Source organism: Hylaeus anthracinus, unplaced genomic scaffold (assembly GCF_026225885.1).
Source record: "Hylaeus anthracinus isolate JK02 unplaced genomic scaffold, UHH_iyHylAnth1.0_haploid 0, whole genome shotgun sequence".
NCBI classification, from domain to species: Eukaryota; Metazoa; Arthropoda; class Insecta; order Hymenoptera; family Colletidae; genus Hylaeus; species Hylaeus anthracinus.
In genome coordinates this window covers 8400046-8415955 of record NW_026533254.1, presented here as the reverse complement: position 1 = coordinate 8415955, position 15910 = coordinate 8400046, and the positions used below count along the sequence as shown (strand labels likewise).

The following is a 15910-nucleotide window of genomic DNA, read 5'->3' as shown; positions in this document are numbered from 1 at the left end:
CTATCAATTACAATTAATGCTTCTACCTTTTAAATTCTGAAACAACCGCAACAAAGTATTATTTCACCATGAAAAAATTCATGTAGCGCCTTCACAAGTGCGTCAATCGACACACCAAATTTCATTTCCATACGTCTGCATACTTTCACTGAAAAAAAATCCCTGATCTCGCTCGCTCTTCGAGACGCGAAGGAGCCCTCACTAATCGCGTTTCGTCTTCCCCGCGCTGATATTGGACGAAACTTCTAACCTTTGTTAACCCAACTCGGGCGAAAGTTACCGTGCCGTGTTAGCCATGCATAGAACGTTTGCTGGATCGTTGGTCGTTGCACCGAACGGTGATTAAGTACGTAAATAATACGTTTTACTCGGCGACCGCGTTTCCTTTTGCAGGACAGCCGCCTCTGTAGTCGGGGATCGTGACTCCGCGTTATCGTTCGACTCCGGGAACGTGTCCCTCCGGTTTTTATTAACCGAGATACAGGGAAACTTTACGGGCTCGAAACAATAGACTCCTCTCCGTGGCTGTTACACGAAAAAAAAAATAAAAAAAAAAAGAGAGAGAAATAGATTGGAAAAAAAACACGGAACGACCAAAACGGCTTCCACGTCCCGGAGTTCCAGCAAATGTCGTTCGTTAAGACTCGCTATTAGCTCTGTCCTCGGCCCGCGAGCATTGTCCACCAATGTCGTCCGGTTGCCCATGCTATTATACCGCGTTCACGGCTGTGCAAACATCGCTCCGTTAATTATACAATACTGGGTGGTCTCGTGCATCTCGCCACTCGAAATATCAAAATTTAATGTGATGCAAATGTCGACACTTTGTTGGTCTTGGAGGAGGAACAGCAGTGGACTTTATTAGAAATTATTAGAGAGTCATCAGAGAAATGAAAAATTGTCTACCCGTTATCCGTTAAATAGAATTAAGAATAGAAACTAATTTATGTAACGTTCTCATAATAATGTACGACTGGCCGAACAACTAATCAAGTTGCTAGTAAATGACACTATGCTAATCATCGATTATTCAAATAAAGTATATAGACTCACAGAGGATAATGTAATATTCGCAACAAAAGCGTCTGAATAGCAATCGGCACAATCAAGCAGAAACGAAATGTGTATAAGAATAAAGTTTTATTCGAAATTGTAATCCAGACAATTTCGCCCCATCTTCGCTGCGAAATTTAATTCCAGCTCAAATATTTCCCCGAGACCAGGTATTTCGATCGATATTTACTAAACACGGTCGCTACTACGCGAGTTTCGCTCGTTGACGTTCCGGGCGTCGTTATTCAAGATGAATCTTATTAATCACGGCATCGAGAATCGCCGTGATACAAAGGAGAGGCTCGACGACGGTCGAGGCATCGGATTTCGTGCACAGAAACACAAGATTTTCTTTGCGAGCGGCGCGGTCGCGTAACAGGAGATTTCGCATCCTGCTTTCGTCGGCTCGTTCTGCGACACGATACTCCGCATCGGGATCGAGAAATACGAAAAACAAAATAATACACGAGCGAAATTCCTTTAAAGGAAATTTTCACGTAACATCGACGAAGGGGCCTTTGTTACGCCACCTGCACGGCTAAAAAGAAATTTGACGTCCTTGATAATGTATTAAAACTCTCGTGCATGAGAGAACGGAATGCAAATATCTTGCAAAACTATCTTGGTGCGAATTTTCCGAGTTAAAAAATGATGCAGAAGTATGCTCCGTGAAGAAGCAGAGAGAAAATGTAAAAGAGGTCTTTTTTTTCTAGGCGCCATCCTCTTCGAAGAATTCGAGGGTACAGACGAGAATTGCTTAACGCTGGTGAGCGTCCTCTGAAAAACTTTCGAAGTGATTTTCTCGAGAACAGAGCCACGTACGTAAAAACTCTGTTCCACGTTTTCGATTTTTCTCTATAGAACCCTGTTATATAAATAGAAATCAAAGCGTTTCTCTTTCATATTTAGTTCGCGATACTCCATTAAACGCAACGAGTTGCGTTGGACGCCTAACGACTCCCACGAAGAACCGCTGTCTCCATCGCACGCTAATTGTTTCGCGCGTAACAATATCGACGTGGCCGCGATTATCTCCCTCTCGTCTCTCGTTAACGTTCGATTAACGACGCTGGAAAAACTCACGGGCTAGTGGAGCGGTCCGAAAAATAAGAACGGCGTGAACGATTTACGCGACGAGAAAAGAAATTTCACACGCGATCGATCGCGCGCTGTAACGAAATCCTCGTTAGGACGGTGACTCTAATTGGAAGCATAACAGGGGATATCGAGCCGGAAACTGGAACGAAACCGACTCCACGGATTGTATCGCGAAAGAATAAAACCAGAGGCCGTGGTTTTTTCACGGCCCCGTGCGTGTGCAAGGAACAACGCGCGTACGGGCGTCAGTGGGCCGCGTGTAAAACAGAGATTAAAACCGAGCCTGTTGCGTTCCAATTGAGCCCAGCCAATTCGTTACGCGCAAATTACGTTCCAGCGTCCCGCCATGTCCTCCAAGGTGCCTCTGCGTTATGCTATTTCCTCAGTTCTTTCATCCACCGCGAATGGTACAAGCGAGATGAATGGAAATGAGTTAAAATGCTATTTAGTTTACAATTTACCGAGTTAAGAATTATGCAGAATTATTCTCCGTGAAGAAACGGAGAGAAAATGTATAAGGATTTTTTCTGTAGGTGCCTTTGTTCTCGAGGAATTGGAAGCTAAAGCGAGCCACCTGCGCGGAGTTCGTAAGCATGCCCCGAGCATCTTCCGAAGCCATTTTCTCGAGAACAGAGGCACGCACGTGATAACTCCATTCCACATCTTCGATTCATTTTTCTTTACAGAATCTTATTATCCGAATAGAAATCAAAGCGTTTCGCTTTCGTCTCAACGTCGAGATGCAAGATATTCCCGCATATATCAGAAAGGCTTTCCACGTTCACTTTTCAGTAGAAAATGCAATCTCTTATAGAGTATCCACGCGTAATCGCGAATATTTCAAGAAAGTTCGCCTACTCATCGTTGCGGGTTGGAAAAACCATTTGCAATTCAATCGCAGTAAAGAGTAAATAAATGAATAACAAAACGCTGTCTATCGATGAAACGAGCGAAGAAATAGAAAGAAAGCCGACGTGCGTTATCCAGTTCGCGTGAAACCGTACGAGCGTGGCCTGGGATATTAATCATCGCAACTCAACGAGCGGGTAGCGTTTGACGGAGAAATTCGCTGCTCTAATCATACCCAGATCAACGTTAATGAAGTCGTCAAATAATTAGAACCAATTAACGCACATTCGGTTTGTTTTGGCAGCCCGCCACTGGAGGAACGAAACGGTATTCCGTTACCGTTAGAATTAGATTATATACCCTCTCCACGATTTCGCAAGCGTACTTTCACGTGTCAGCTTTTTCTCCTTTAAATCGCGGCTCGCGTGTTCCCCCGTGTTAAACGCCTTATGGTGAAACGTCGCTAGCACGTAACCCGCACACTGATAGAGGCTAGTTGAAATTGCTGTTTTGACGAATAGGAGGAAAGTGACCAAGTTGCTTCGCGCGCGTGGAATACACGCCTATAACGGTGACATCGGGAGCGTTACTTGTAATTCAGATAGGGTACACATTGTCCAAGAATTAGAAAACGTAGTTGGTTCTGAAGACAGTGGGGGCTCGGTGGTTGCCAGACAGATGACGCTGAGAGTGCAACTATCGATGCAACTTATGAGATAGGAATTCAGAAAACGATAGACTAGATGGAGATCTACTATTAGAAAGGTGGCTAATTGTGATTAAATAGCTGTAGTTCTATATTAGAAGTTCCAAAGTTACCTTTAGCTAATATGACTACTGGATCCCTACACTTGGTGCTAAGAAATCAATGGAATCAATGGAATTAATAAATTTTTCAGCGAATATAGTTTTTGGTAGTTCTGAAGACGGTGGGGGTTCGATGATTGCCAGACAGATGACGCTGAGAGTGCAACTATCGAGGCTCGTGTAGGTATCGAGGCTCGTGCAAGTATCGAGGCAACTTATGCGATAAGAATTGAGAAAACGATGGATTACATGGAGATGTACTATTGGAAAGGTGGCTACTTGTAAATAAATAGCTGCAGTTCTATATTAGGACATCTAAAGTTATCTTTAGCTAATATGACTACTGTGTCCCCGCACTTGGCGCTAAGAAGCTTTAAAATCAATAAAGTTAATAAGTTCTTCAGCGAATATAGCTTTTGGTGGTTATCTCACAAGAGTTCCATCTATTGCATTGCTTCGGCAACCACTAGGGATGCTTACTTAGCTACAAACTAAGTTGTAGAGATGAAGTAACTAATAATAACTACCACAGTCAGATATGTACCATAACAGTTGAGCTTCTTCCCCCTGTATATTGGTTACCTGATTATTCCACGAACTTTCAACCCTCCACATCAATAATCGAAATTCTACCGCGAATTCGACTCCCGAGGGCAAAGTCTCCTCGAGGACTCGCTAATCGCATCGCACGCATTTCAGAAGTGGGTGGATCATGAACACACCTTTGTGTACGTTCAGATACCATCGATTTCTGTGGCTATTCAAATAAAATCGATTCAATTAACGGAACACTGCGACTCAAAGTCCGTCGCGTTATCGGTCAAGAAGTCTGAGATTTTATCACCACGTTTTTCTGCTCCGGTCATGGCCATGATCGTGACCTTGCATCTGGCTCTCGTAGATATGCATAATAAACGCGATAAACACTCAATTCAGAGGCGGGTCGGTAAAGCGTGCGACGAAGCCTGCGATCAAAGGCAACTGGCTGGACCAAAGCTATTTTTAACCCAACGTGCGACGTCGGGTCGCCTGTGCGCGCCTTTGACGCGTCGATCCTGAAGATGATTAAACCGAGACCGTGATACCCCCGCGTATGTCATCAGGTCGTTTGCACCAGTCGCCACATTTACAGAAGCTTTGAATTCGGGCAAAGAAGGTAATTCAAAAATTTGTCACGACTCGGGGATATTAGTGTCAGTTGGAAGACTGTCGGAACCACTTGAATCCAGATAGATCATTTCAGGAGGAAATTGGCATGATGATGCTGCGAGATCCACGAGAGTGTTTTCTTCGGTGGAGAGTGACAATTCCTTATGAACGAGGCTATTTCTTCATAGAATTGTAAGAGATATGGGAAGTGGGTTAGGTGTACTTCTACTTCAATCTGAAGTTAAGCAACGGCTTTCACCGAAAGGAACTCTAGTTGCAACGGCGAGGCCCACTTCGAGTCTAGAAAAGTGTATCTTTTTACAGAATTCCAATGGGACGATTCGTTTCGAGTAGCAGGAACCTGAAGGAACGATGATGGATGAAATCTACCCGTCAGCATTTGGAAAGATCAGAGCAGCAGCTGTCAAGGAGATCGGTCTACGTCAATCCATAGGAATAACATGATTCTACAGCATGATAAGGCAAAAATGACAGAGTTGGAGTAGGAAGTACCACTTGAGCTACCATTTGACTGCCACCTGTTTATGTCTTTGGGGCATTCCCTGGTTGAGAAAAGATGTCAAAAGACAGACAAAATGAGAACTCCTCGGAAACGCCAGGATTATTTCAACAAGGTATCGAATGTCTACAGACAAAATGCCGAAAGTGTTACGGTCAATAATGGCGCTGGCATGAGTGATTAATAAACGGAAGCTTTCTACGCAAACATCGCCGCTCACGGAGAGCTCTAATGCCAATACGTTTAATGCAAGGAGCACCATTGCCGCCTTTGCCTACCATGTGGGATCTCCTACTTGCGCCCACCTGTCTAGCGCATCCTGCTCCAAACGCTATTAGTCGTTTGAACAATTTGTTGCGCTAATTATACACCGATGAATTATCGAGTAATTGGGGACCGCTCAGCAAACGATTAATGACGTCGAGTTTGGAGCAGGATCTTCTAGATGAGCCTCAGCGGTGAGTTCAACTAGCGGATCCGGGATGAAACGCGGTAATATCGCTGGTTGTACTGTTAGGATCCGGGCAGAAGAAAAGTAGACCGAGTTGTAACGCAACAATATGATAAATTTCGATCGCGGTTTCTCGCCGGCCATGAAATTACAACAAAGCATAGAGGCTGACAGTAATCGGCGCTAAAGCGCTGAGTACTGACTTGCATCAACCTGGAGGAGGTTCGAGACTAAAGCTTTCTGCACGAATAGTTTTCCCAGGGGCTATATATCGGACTGTTTACTGGACGGATGATGACCCCAGGCCATGGTTATCGGATTAGTACGACAGGCTTTGTGCAAAGGTACACTTTGGGATCGAAAGCGTTATTGCTTCTGGAAGATAGCTACCTGAAGGGAGCGAACACTGATTACGATCGAAAGAAGCCTGGGATATCCAACGTTACAAAAATATTACTTGTTTCTAGCCTGTGAATGCTTACGAAAATTCATATTTCTACAGATATATAGTGTGAGGCGTGTTTTTGGGATAGGTATCAACATAAGTACCAGTTAATGTGACTTTTATTACGACTGACTCTCGCTCAATCTGCCGAGCGACTGTCTGTTCGTCGTCGGTTGTCGATGACGCGAAACTCTCTTAAATGTTTTTAAACAAAAGAGCGACAATGCTCGTGTGTCGCCCACGAATGCTGACCAGCTAATTCTTGCAATAGATAACAAAAATTAAATTTAAATAAAAGTGTTTTTTATCATCTAAACGGTCTAACAAGTATTTTATATATTTTTCCTGCGTTTCTTCCAAATTTTCTTAACCTTTGCAGTCTGCTTACTCCCTAAAATAAAGTTTTCCTTAATACATCGAGTCTTTATATACGAACCTCTCGAAGATAAAGTTCTCAGGGCCGCTTTTAATCTCCAAAAGGCCGTTGCAAAGGTCTGACGAATAGCGTACCGATCGGCAGCGATAATTTCTCGAAAATGTTTCCCCACGTGTCGAATAGCCGAAGTCCTGTCCCCGTTGGCCGATTTTATCAGCGCGACGCTTTTCACACGAGGACGAGAGATTTGGGCGAGTGGTGAGCTTTAAACTCGTTTCACCGAGGCTTCGATGACAGTGGTTATCGAATCTGCGCTACAAAAATTTGGGAAAAACAGAATTCGGTAACATCGAACGGGAATCCATAGAATACGATTTTAATCCTTTGAGTCCTCTGGGCGTTTGCGAGCGGTCAGTGCGTTCGGTGGAGGAGCGTAGAGGTATATGTTTAACAAACGTGACTATTGGATTTCTACCCATGACGTGTATCAAGTCCTGAAGCTTTAGGATCGATAAAGCTAATAGGTTCTTTACTTAGTATACAGCCTTCGGAATTGTTAAAGGTCGACTGTTTCAGCGACTCCATTATTCAGCAATATGTTCAATTCTTTTAGAACTTCGACGTGCCTTCTATTTAGACATAAAAAGAATGTCCCTGGTTACAGTACACCAACAGTAGGTCCAATAACATTCGATAACATTGCTATTTGCGATGCTAGAATTCAAGGAAGACGAAGATAGCTGCTCGAGTAATGTTATCAGTTGAGCAAACACTGCGATTACGACGGGAGGAATACTCGACACCCAAGAATGCCGAAAATAACACTAACTACACAGAGTTTCGTTTCTGATACTCCCAAGTCTTTTACACCCGTCCGATAACCTACAAACATGCAAACGAGCAGCTCTATCTCTCGAGACTAAAGTCTGCAGTAATCTGAAGTCGGAGAACCCCTGACAATAATATATTTATCTCAATTTGCATTGAATCATTAGAATTGACGAGTCGCGATAATCGCAATCGTTATCCAGAACGGTTCAGGAAGTGACACACGCGCTGTCCTCTAACCAATGACACCTCAAAGTCGAAGGAACCGACGCGCGACAGATTCCAACTGTCATGTCGACGGAAACTCTCGCTTAGCGAGATGTTACGCGACCAAAACAAACAAACCGAGTCGGCACGAACGAACGACGCAATCACCTCGATGGAAATTCGTTGGTTTTTATACGACCTAGCTGCGGTTTCGCGAATTATCGCGTTTGCCAGTGAATTCCGTCGAATAGAAAAACAGTCAGCTTTCCCGTCCGGCTGCGTTATCAGGCCGCGGCTGTCGACAGGACTCGTCTGGGTCGATCCACCGCGAAATTCGCGAGCATCGATCCCCGTCGATCGTTGACGCCTAACGGTACATCGAAATAATTCAGCTTGTCGATTACGGACTCGCGGAACGCGCTGCGTCAATTCTCTTTCGCAGGAACGGTTCTTCTCCTTTCGTTCTCGCGTCCCCGCTGACACGCGACCTCTGGCGCTCGGTTTCTCGAAAGGAATGCCGAAGGATCCTTGGGGGCGTTCGAATCTTGCGAAAAAATTGACGCTGAAGGCGACACTAAGCCTTGCTAAAGAATTTTACTCCTGTCTCGTAATTAATAACCTTCGCGAGTTTTATATTAAATGAATTCTGTAAGCTTGTGTTATTTTAACGAATTCTGTAATTTTATTTTGTCGACGATATAAAGTTGTTTACTGTTTTAGCGAACTCTGTAACTTTGAACTAATATAAAGCACTTCCTGCTTTGATGTCGATTTAATGGATTGCAGCTTTAAATGATAATTTATTATTTCAATGAATTCTCTGATTTAATGGAGTATTTGATTTTAGACCCATGCAATGTATTTTGTAATTTTATTTCGATGGTAATATTTATAAGGTCATTATGAATTAATACAGGATTCTGACGATGACACTGTTTATCAGAGGATTATTCAATGGGTGCGAATGTAAAAATGAAATTATGCGGTGTCGGATGATGCGCGAACGAGATTATCGACCGTAATATTGTCTGCTATTGAAAACGAGCATTCTTGTGGAACGGACGTTTCCTACAATTGGCAAACACTGTTTGGCAACAACGCTTAAGAAGGTATGAATAATCTTAAGTACGCTTTCTCATAATTCATTGGAAATATCAAATCAATAAGATTGGCGAAATAATGAACGCAAGATCGATTCAGTTAATAGATAATAGCTCGTTGAAAATCGATACAATATCTCTACGAACGAGTCACTCGAAATCAGAGGTGGCCAAAAATTCGTATGCAGATTAAAATTCCAAATAGAATGAAGATGCGCTACTTTCCATTGGCAACAGGTTGAATAAAACTGTGAGTTGCAAAATGAAATTATATTTCACGTTGCGCAAATAAAAACTGATCTGTGCAACTGTTCAATCGAAGAAACGACGCTAATCAATCAACAAACGTCACAGAATGAGCGGAGGCTTTACACCTATCAGTATATTCTTTCAATTACCTTCTGAATTAAAAACAAACGATCTGAATTTCATTTCTCTTTATTCCTAAAATCAAATTTTATATCGAAATCAAATCAAATTTTATACCCGTGTCACATTAATCTTCCTTAAACACCGACGAAATTCTACCAAACCTAATCATTTCCATATTTATTTACGATCTCCGTTCAATTCCGATATCTCTCAGAACTATCGACCAGTGATCAAATACATTACACAAATCCAAATATGATACCCCGCGATCTTTCAAACGTGTCCATTTTGGAGCACGTGCTCGGTGCTCCGAAAAACGTATCTGTCAATTTCCACCACCCTCTCAAATATAAAAATATAATACTTCTTTCGTCGTCCATTATTCATTTAAAATTTCATTACAAATCTACAAGGTGTAGATCGAACTTACCTGGTGGAAGTTCGAGGTCGTCGAAGTCCTGCGCTGATTTCGACGAGACCCGTTAATCCGGACGAGGCACAACACGGGCGGCAAAATTCGTGGCGTGGAAAATCGTACGCGGGAAAACTGAACGGACGAAACAACAGGTAAAACGAGCGTCGCGCGCGAGCGTTCGAACGGGCCAACGTGCCAACACGGAGCCAAGAAAAATCCACGCGATCGTGCGTCGCGGCCGGTGCCGAGCCGACTGACTGACTGACTGACTGACTCCGCCAGTCAGCACACCGTACAGTCACCGCACTTGCATCAACACACGCGGCCTGGCATCCACTTCCCCCGCAGCCTCTCGCTCACGGCTCCGTTCCCAGCCGCGGCCTCTCCTGCATCCCGCTGGGGCCTGTGGCTGGCTGTTGGCCTCCTCTGGCCCTCGCCACGACCGCGTGCGTTCCTCTCCACGCCAGACATGGGCATCATCCAGATGAAATTAACAAAGGCCTTACGATACTTGCCACTCAATGATAAATAAAGGATTTCCCAAAGGAAGCTTCATAATTTTTCATTCGAATCAAACACGGATGGTGTGTAATGTTTTTCTTTTTTTTTTTAATATTAAATTAAGTGCATATCATTAGGATCGATAGTGGAAAGCGATGTTTAACTGTCCACAATTTTTGTGTTAAGAAAATTCTGAAGCCCCGCTTGGGAAAACCTTTGGGAAAATCTATTGGTTTACGTCGTACCTTTTAATTTCGTGTTGAGTGTTTCAGACATATTTCGATTACAAAATCAATTCGAACACGCCCATCTCTGTTCCAGCGTTCGCCGTCTTGCCCCGTGGAAGCGTGGAATTCGATGGGGAACTCCGAGCCTTGCGGAGATATTGGTCTCCATGTTTGGGTTAAATTGGGGCCCGTGCGATATAGGGTGCCCTGCTAACAAAAGAGCGACTCGACCCAGTAAGAGATGATTCAGCGTGTAAAAATGAATCGAAAGGATGCCAGGAATTTTCTTCCTGCGAGCCTTCTTCATCGAAAAAACCTATTGTCGCCACGAATTATATTCAAACTTGATTTCCCTCGAATACGAGACTACAAAAAAAGTATTATTCGACATTCTCTTGCACTAAAAAATAAGGATCTCGGAATAAGAAATAAGCTAATAGAATTTTCGTAAGAAATAAGCTAACGAGGATCTTATTATTATGTAATTTTAAATAGGCCACCCGTTACGTGCGAAAGAAGTGCAAGAAACTGAATACCAACGAGTCCTGAGATCACTGCGGCCAAGCGATAAAGCGGTTACACCTCGAATCGATTAACATCTCTCATTAAAATTAATGGAGAATCGATACTAATCCTCCTACGATCGCGCGTGGATGCTCCGCGCGCTTCGATGCGCTAATTAAGCCAAGTATCTGTGTCTGACCGAGATACATTGATGCGTTGGTTTTGATTTTGGAGGCAGCCAACCATTGCACGCCGCTCGTGGCCAAGATTCAAAGTATTTCAAACTATACTGCAATATAAATTTATAAATAAAATAAACATTAAATTAAATACAAATTAGAAATAAAACGTCGCGTGTTACTTTTATTCATAATCAGTAATACAATATTTTAACGACAAATAACGGCGATTCATAGGGCATAGCCGTGACATGAACCGCTTACCAATTCCTTCTATGCATCGTATTTATATTGAAGATTAGTGGCGAAGCGTGCGTGTAGATCGTTAGCGAACGATTAGCTTGGAATTTCTCGTTCAACATCGACGAACAGACTCGGCAAATCGAACATCCTCTTTTCCATACCTCGGTAGAATTGGAACGCGGCCCACATGTTCACGACCCACGGTTAAACACGTGTACACAGTAGATCTGTTTTATCTCGCGAGCTCAGTGTGACTGGTGAGGTCGATACGCATACTTGAGGTTGTGTTCAATTTGTTTGCATCATCGATCGATGGTTATCATCTCAACGTTCGATAATAAATTCCTTCTGTTGTCCAAATCACAGCGATAAAATCAAATGAATACCAGGGAAGCACCTTATGTTTTATTCAAACATAACCAAACATATAAAACGTATAAAAATTGTACCAGAACTGAATATCGTATTCGCTGTTATTACACAAAACCCATTATCCATTGGTTACATATCGATTCATAATCCATTTCCATACGTGCAATTACCACTCTAACGAACGACGTGGAACGAGTATCAATCAATGCATTTCTAAATACGTATTTTCATCGGTGTACCTTGGGATACGTATAATTCGGTGTTTAAAGTTTCGAAACTGTGACAATACTTCTCGAGCATGAGTAATTCGTCTGAGATTCGTAGTATCAACAATAGTATCAAGTATGTAGAAAACTTATTATATTATGATTAAACATAACTAAATGTATCGAATATTCGAAAACTCTATTGTAACTGCGCACCGTCTTCACTGGCGTCACATAATGAATCTCTATCGATTCGATCGATTATACATATATCGACTGTATTCCCGGGATTACAATTACCATTCTGACAAACGACATGAAATTAATATTAATAAATGTAACTTTAAATACAAATTGTTTTTTTTTTTTTTTAATCAACACACGTTGGTATGTATATAATTGGGAGACAAAACTTTTAGAAGAGTGGTAATAATATCCGAGAGCAGATCATCATCCGAAACGAGTTTCGATATATCGATGATGGCGTCTGTGGCGCCATGAAGCTTTTTGAAAACGTTCCTGGCGTACACCAGTTGGATCAAGACGTTCCTGAATAGTTCCTGGAAGAAATGTGAAAATAAAAGTATTTGATGTTCGTTTTGTGCGTTATTTCAAGCGTGATTATATGCTTACTTCGGCGCCACTGTAATTCGCAACACCGATGCAGGCGACGAATCCTTTTCCATGAGAATAATATCCCAATTTTCGCCGTGCAAGACCGAAACAGAAAACGACGTTTTGCATCCTGCATGCATCGAGCAGCTTGGCAACTTCATCGTCTAGTCCACCTGTAATCAGGAACTTAAGTATTGTAGTGGTCTACGGAACATAAGAAAACTGCAATGTATTGTAAAAATGATGAAATATACATTTAATACAGCGTGTAGTGTGCATAGGAGAAGAACTGCGTTCTTCCAACTGCGTAACATAAAACAACTGAACTGCACTCTCTCTGCGCTCTCTCGCTTTGCGCATCATGCGGCCCAGGCCCGTAACCTAATATACTATAGTATGTTGTAATTTATTTAAATCATCTACGAAAATTTCAATTACCTTCGAGTTCGACCTTTTCGAGGTCAGGAGCGATGATCACAAATTTAATCTTCTTCAATTCAACGTGCTTCCGTACTTCCTTCAAACCAGAATAGTAACGCCGTTTGTATCTCGATTTGCTCGGATTTTTCTCGTGATATCTTTTTTGGAGCCTTGTAATTTCTCGCAGAAATATTTCTAAACTACTGGTCAAGTGATGTGTCAACATGTTCGTACAGTATCTGCAAGATGTACGAACATGGAAAATAAATACTGCAGCATTGAGTATGGTTGAAACGAGCCTTAATCTTATAGGGAAAGGAAATAGGGAAGAATGAGAAAATATAACTGATATACATTTTCGTAATAGAAAATATAGTATTTATTGCGTAAATAAAAATTGAGGATTCAAGGATACATTAATGTTGAAATGAATGTTATAATACAATACTACAGTGCGAAGTAATATTTAAGCACTGTACATGCAAGATACAGAACATACTGCATCCATGCATGTACAAATTAAAGTACTTACTCTCTAAAATTTCGAGAATATACTAGATAATGTTTAAGATCTTCTTCGTTATTTGTAGGTTCTTGTTTAATCTCCTGTTTAATCTCTTGTTTAATATTATGTTCGGTATCATCCGTTATTTCAAGGGAAAGCGTACGTTTTACAATATCATTTACAACTACATGATCGAACAATGGGCAAGGTCTTTTAGGTCTTTCATCGTACAATCGATGACGTCTTTTAGATTTTTCATCGCAGAATCGTAGAATCGTAGATTTTTCATCGTGGAATCGATAAGGTCTTTGAAAGAATTTATTTGGTACAAATGTCTTTTGAATGCAAAGATTATTTACCTGTTCAATTACATCTGGTCTGTAATATACAGAGCTTTCAGGAATGCTTTCTGCATTTCGAGATCTGAAATCTTTGCCATACAACGTCATTGTACACATACGTTTAGCATAATCTACATCTATTTCAGGATCCGCAGTGATTTTTAAGGCATTAAAATTGATACTATCGATATCTTTATAAATAGCCTGTATTTTTTCACGCTCGAAAGCCTCTCTTTTATACATATTGGTTTGTGCTTTCATGTTTCGATTTAACAGAATTATTCTTTTTAACCTAGAATCTTTGGAAATAGAAAGTTTAACTTTCTTGAAATTAGGAATATTGTTTCTGTCTACAATATTTGACGGTGTTACTCCAGAAATTCCCTTAAAAATGTTGATCCTAAATTTTGGTAGTGCTCTGTTGTTCATTTTATTCGTGTATCTGGTGTTCTACAAATAAATTTTTGTGATATAATAGCAAAAATTCTTTAAGAAGATTTTATGTATAAACTTACTTCCAAAGCATCTCGAAGATTAATACAGATTTTATCTGTTCTTCTACACCTTCTTGATCTCTTTGGTTCTTCATTGAATTGAGCAAGCGGTACAAGATCTGTAGTAGGATTCGCCGAAAACTGTTTCTTTAATGCAACAGCATTCTTGTCGCTAACAGTCGTGCTATTAAGTTCAGGATATTCCAAATCATCCAAATTTATTATCTGGTCACTCTCTCCAGTATCCTTTGTTTTCTTCTCACATACAGAATGTTTGAACTGATTCATCTGACAAAGTTCAGGCCAGAAATTACTAGAACTTGCATTTGCACTTGTACTGAAAAAGTATCATGAATAAAATTAAGAAACACATACTGGAAACTACGCTCTTGTTAGTTACCAATCCCATACTTTGAGCGTGATACTTCTGTCTAGGATTCATTGGCTACACTACAAAGATTATGCAAATTACTTACTGGAACGACCATGTTTGATTATTAGTCTGTACTCTCCTCATCGTATCTCGCTTAAAAAGTTCGATTCACTTAAATTTCTTCACTGCTTGGTTATCGATCGCTATGACCTGAATAGTGTTCCCAATTGTACAGGAATACTATTCATAATTGCTATGTATGCCCTTCACTATCGTCAACTACGCACAATGCACGTCACTTACTTGATCACTTACTAGATCCACTGATATGTATATGTACTATGGATTGGGGAATTGGGGATGCTTGAAGCGAATTGAACGTGGCTTTGACATGGTGCGCCATCATCATTCGACCGATGTACTTTACTTCCTTTCCCTTCAGTGATGTCAGCCTGTATATAAAAAGGGTTATATCTTAATTAGCCCTGGATAATTTTACAAATATATTCATTAGGACAATATATAAAGACAATAGAAAAGTATAGACAATATATAAATAATAAGGACAAATATATTTATGATTTCGCGCTCATAGCCACAACAATAGCCATAGCATATTCATCAATATATTTATTTCACTATTTTCATGAATTTAATTCGTTCAGATTAACTTTTTTCAATTTCAACCATCATACAAGCAATTCCTATTATATAACTACTACATTGTATAATAATACATTATGTTACACTATTCTTTTAGTCTCCTATAAACCACATTTTTTAAATTTTGCGCTGTTTCCTTTAATGCATCGGTCGAATGATGGCGTTGGCATGTAAAGTCTTCTTCAACTCGCTTAAACCGCTGCACAACTGGCTCCATGGGTCATGGGAATCTCGTATCCATAGTAATCACGTAAACAAAACTGCAGTTACAGATGAAAGAAACGGTTGGTGCTGGCATCTGCTGGGAGAGAACGCTAACGAATTCGGTGTACAGGAGGTCGGCAAGAGTAATTCTACTATTACACCAAAGTTACTTAGAGATCATCTCTTCTACTTGTAGACGTAAGTTGCTTACTATTTAATAGTTATTCGAAATTGTTTCTTATTTCAGACAGGAGCTCTATAAAACTAGAGTTTATTCGCAGTTGGTATACCATCTGTCGGTACAACAGAGAGGAAGATCAAATGCTACTCGTGTAGTAGCCTATGATATTTGATCTATATCAGTATCCTTTAGTTCATGAAACTAGAACTCCT

The 15910-nt window shown here is 41.0% G+C and overlaps 2 protein-coding genes across 5 annotated transcripts in view; both read right to left on the bottom strand.

Moving 5' to 3' along the window:
* LOC128887687 (uncharacterized) overlaps nt 1–11900 on the bottom strand; it is a 77441-nt gene extending 65541 nt beyond the window's left edge. Inside the window, exons 1-3 of one of the 4 annotated variants that reach the window (XM_054143890.1) lie at nt 11774–11900; nt 11346–11672; nt 9686–11191 (exon numbers count right to left, since the gene is read on the bottom strand). The gene's annotated coding sequence lies outside the window, so the exon portion shown is untranslated. Of the gene's footprint in view, nt 1–9685; nt 11192–11345; nt 11673–11773 lie in introns of those variants that run through there. The other 3 variants (XM_054143871.1, XM_054143880.1, XM_054143901.1) reach the window with 3 other exon arrangements.
* LOC128887802 (uncharacterized) lies at nt 11715–14999 on the bottom strand. Its single transcript, XM_054144150.1, has 6 exons — nt 14754–14999; nt 14299–14614; nt 13470–14233; nt 12956–13176; nt 12536–12690; nt 11715–12462 (listed from the first exon to the last, which is right to left on the bottom strand). The coding sequence occupies exons 1-6, from the start codon at nt 14792–14794 to the stop codon at nt 12277–12279; spliced, it is 1683 nt and encodes a 560-aa protein (XP_054000125.1). The 5' UTR covers nt 14795–14999; the 3' UTR covers nt 11715–12276.
* Nucleotides 15000–15910: the final 911 nt, after the last annotated feature.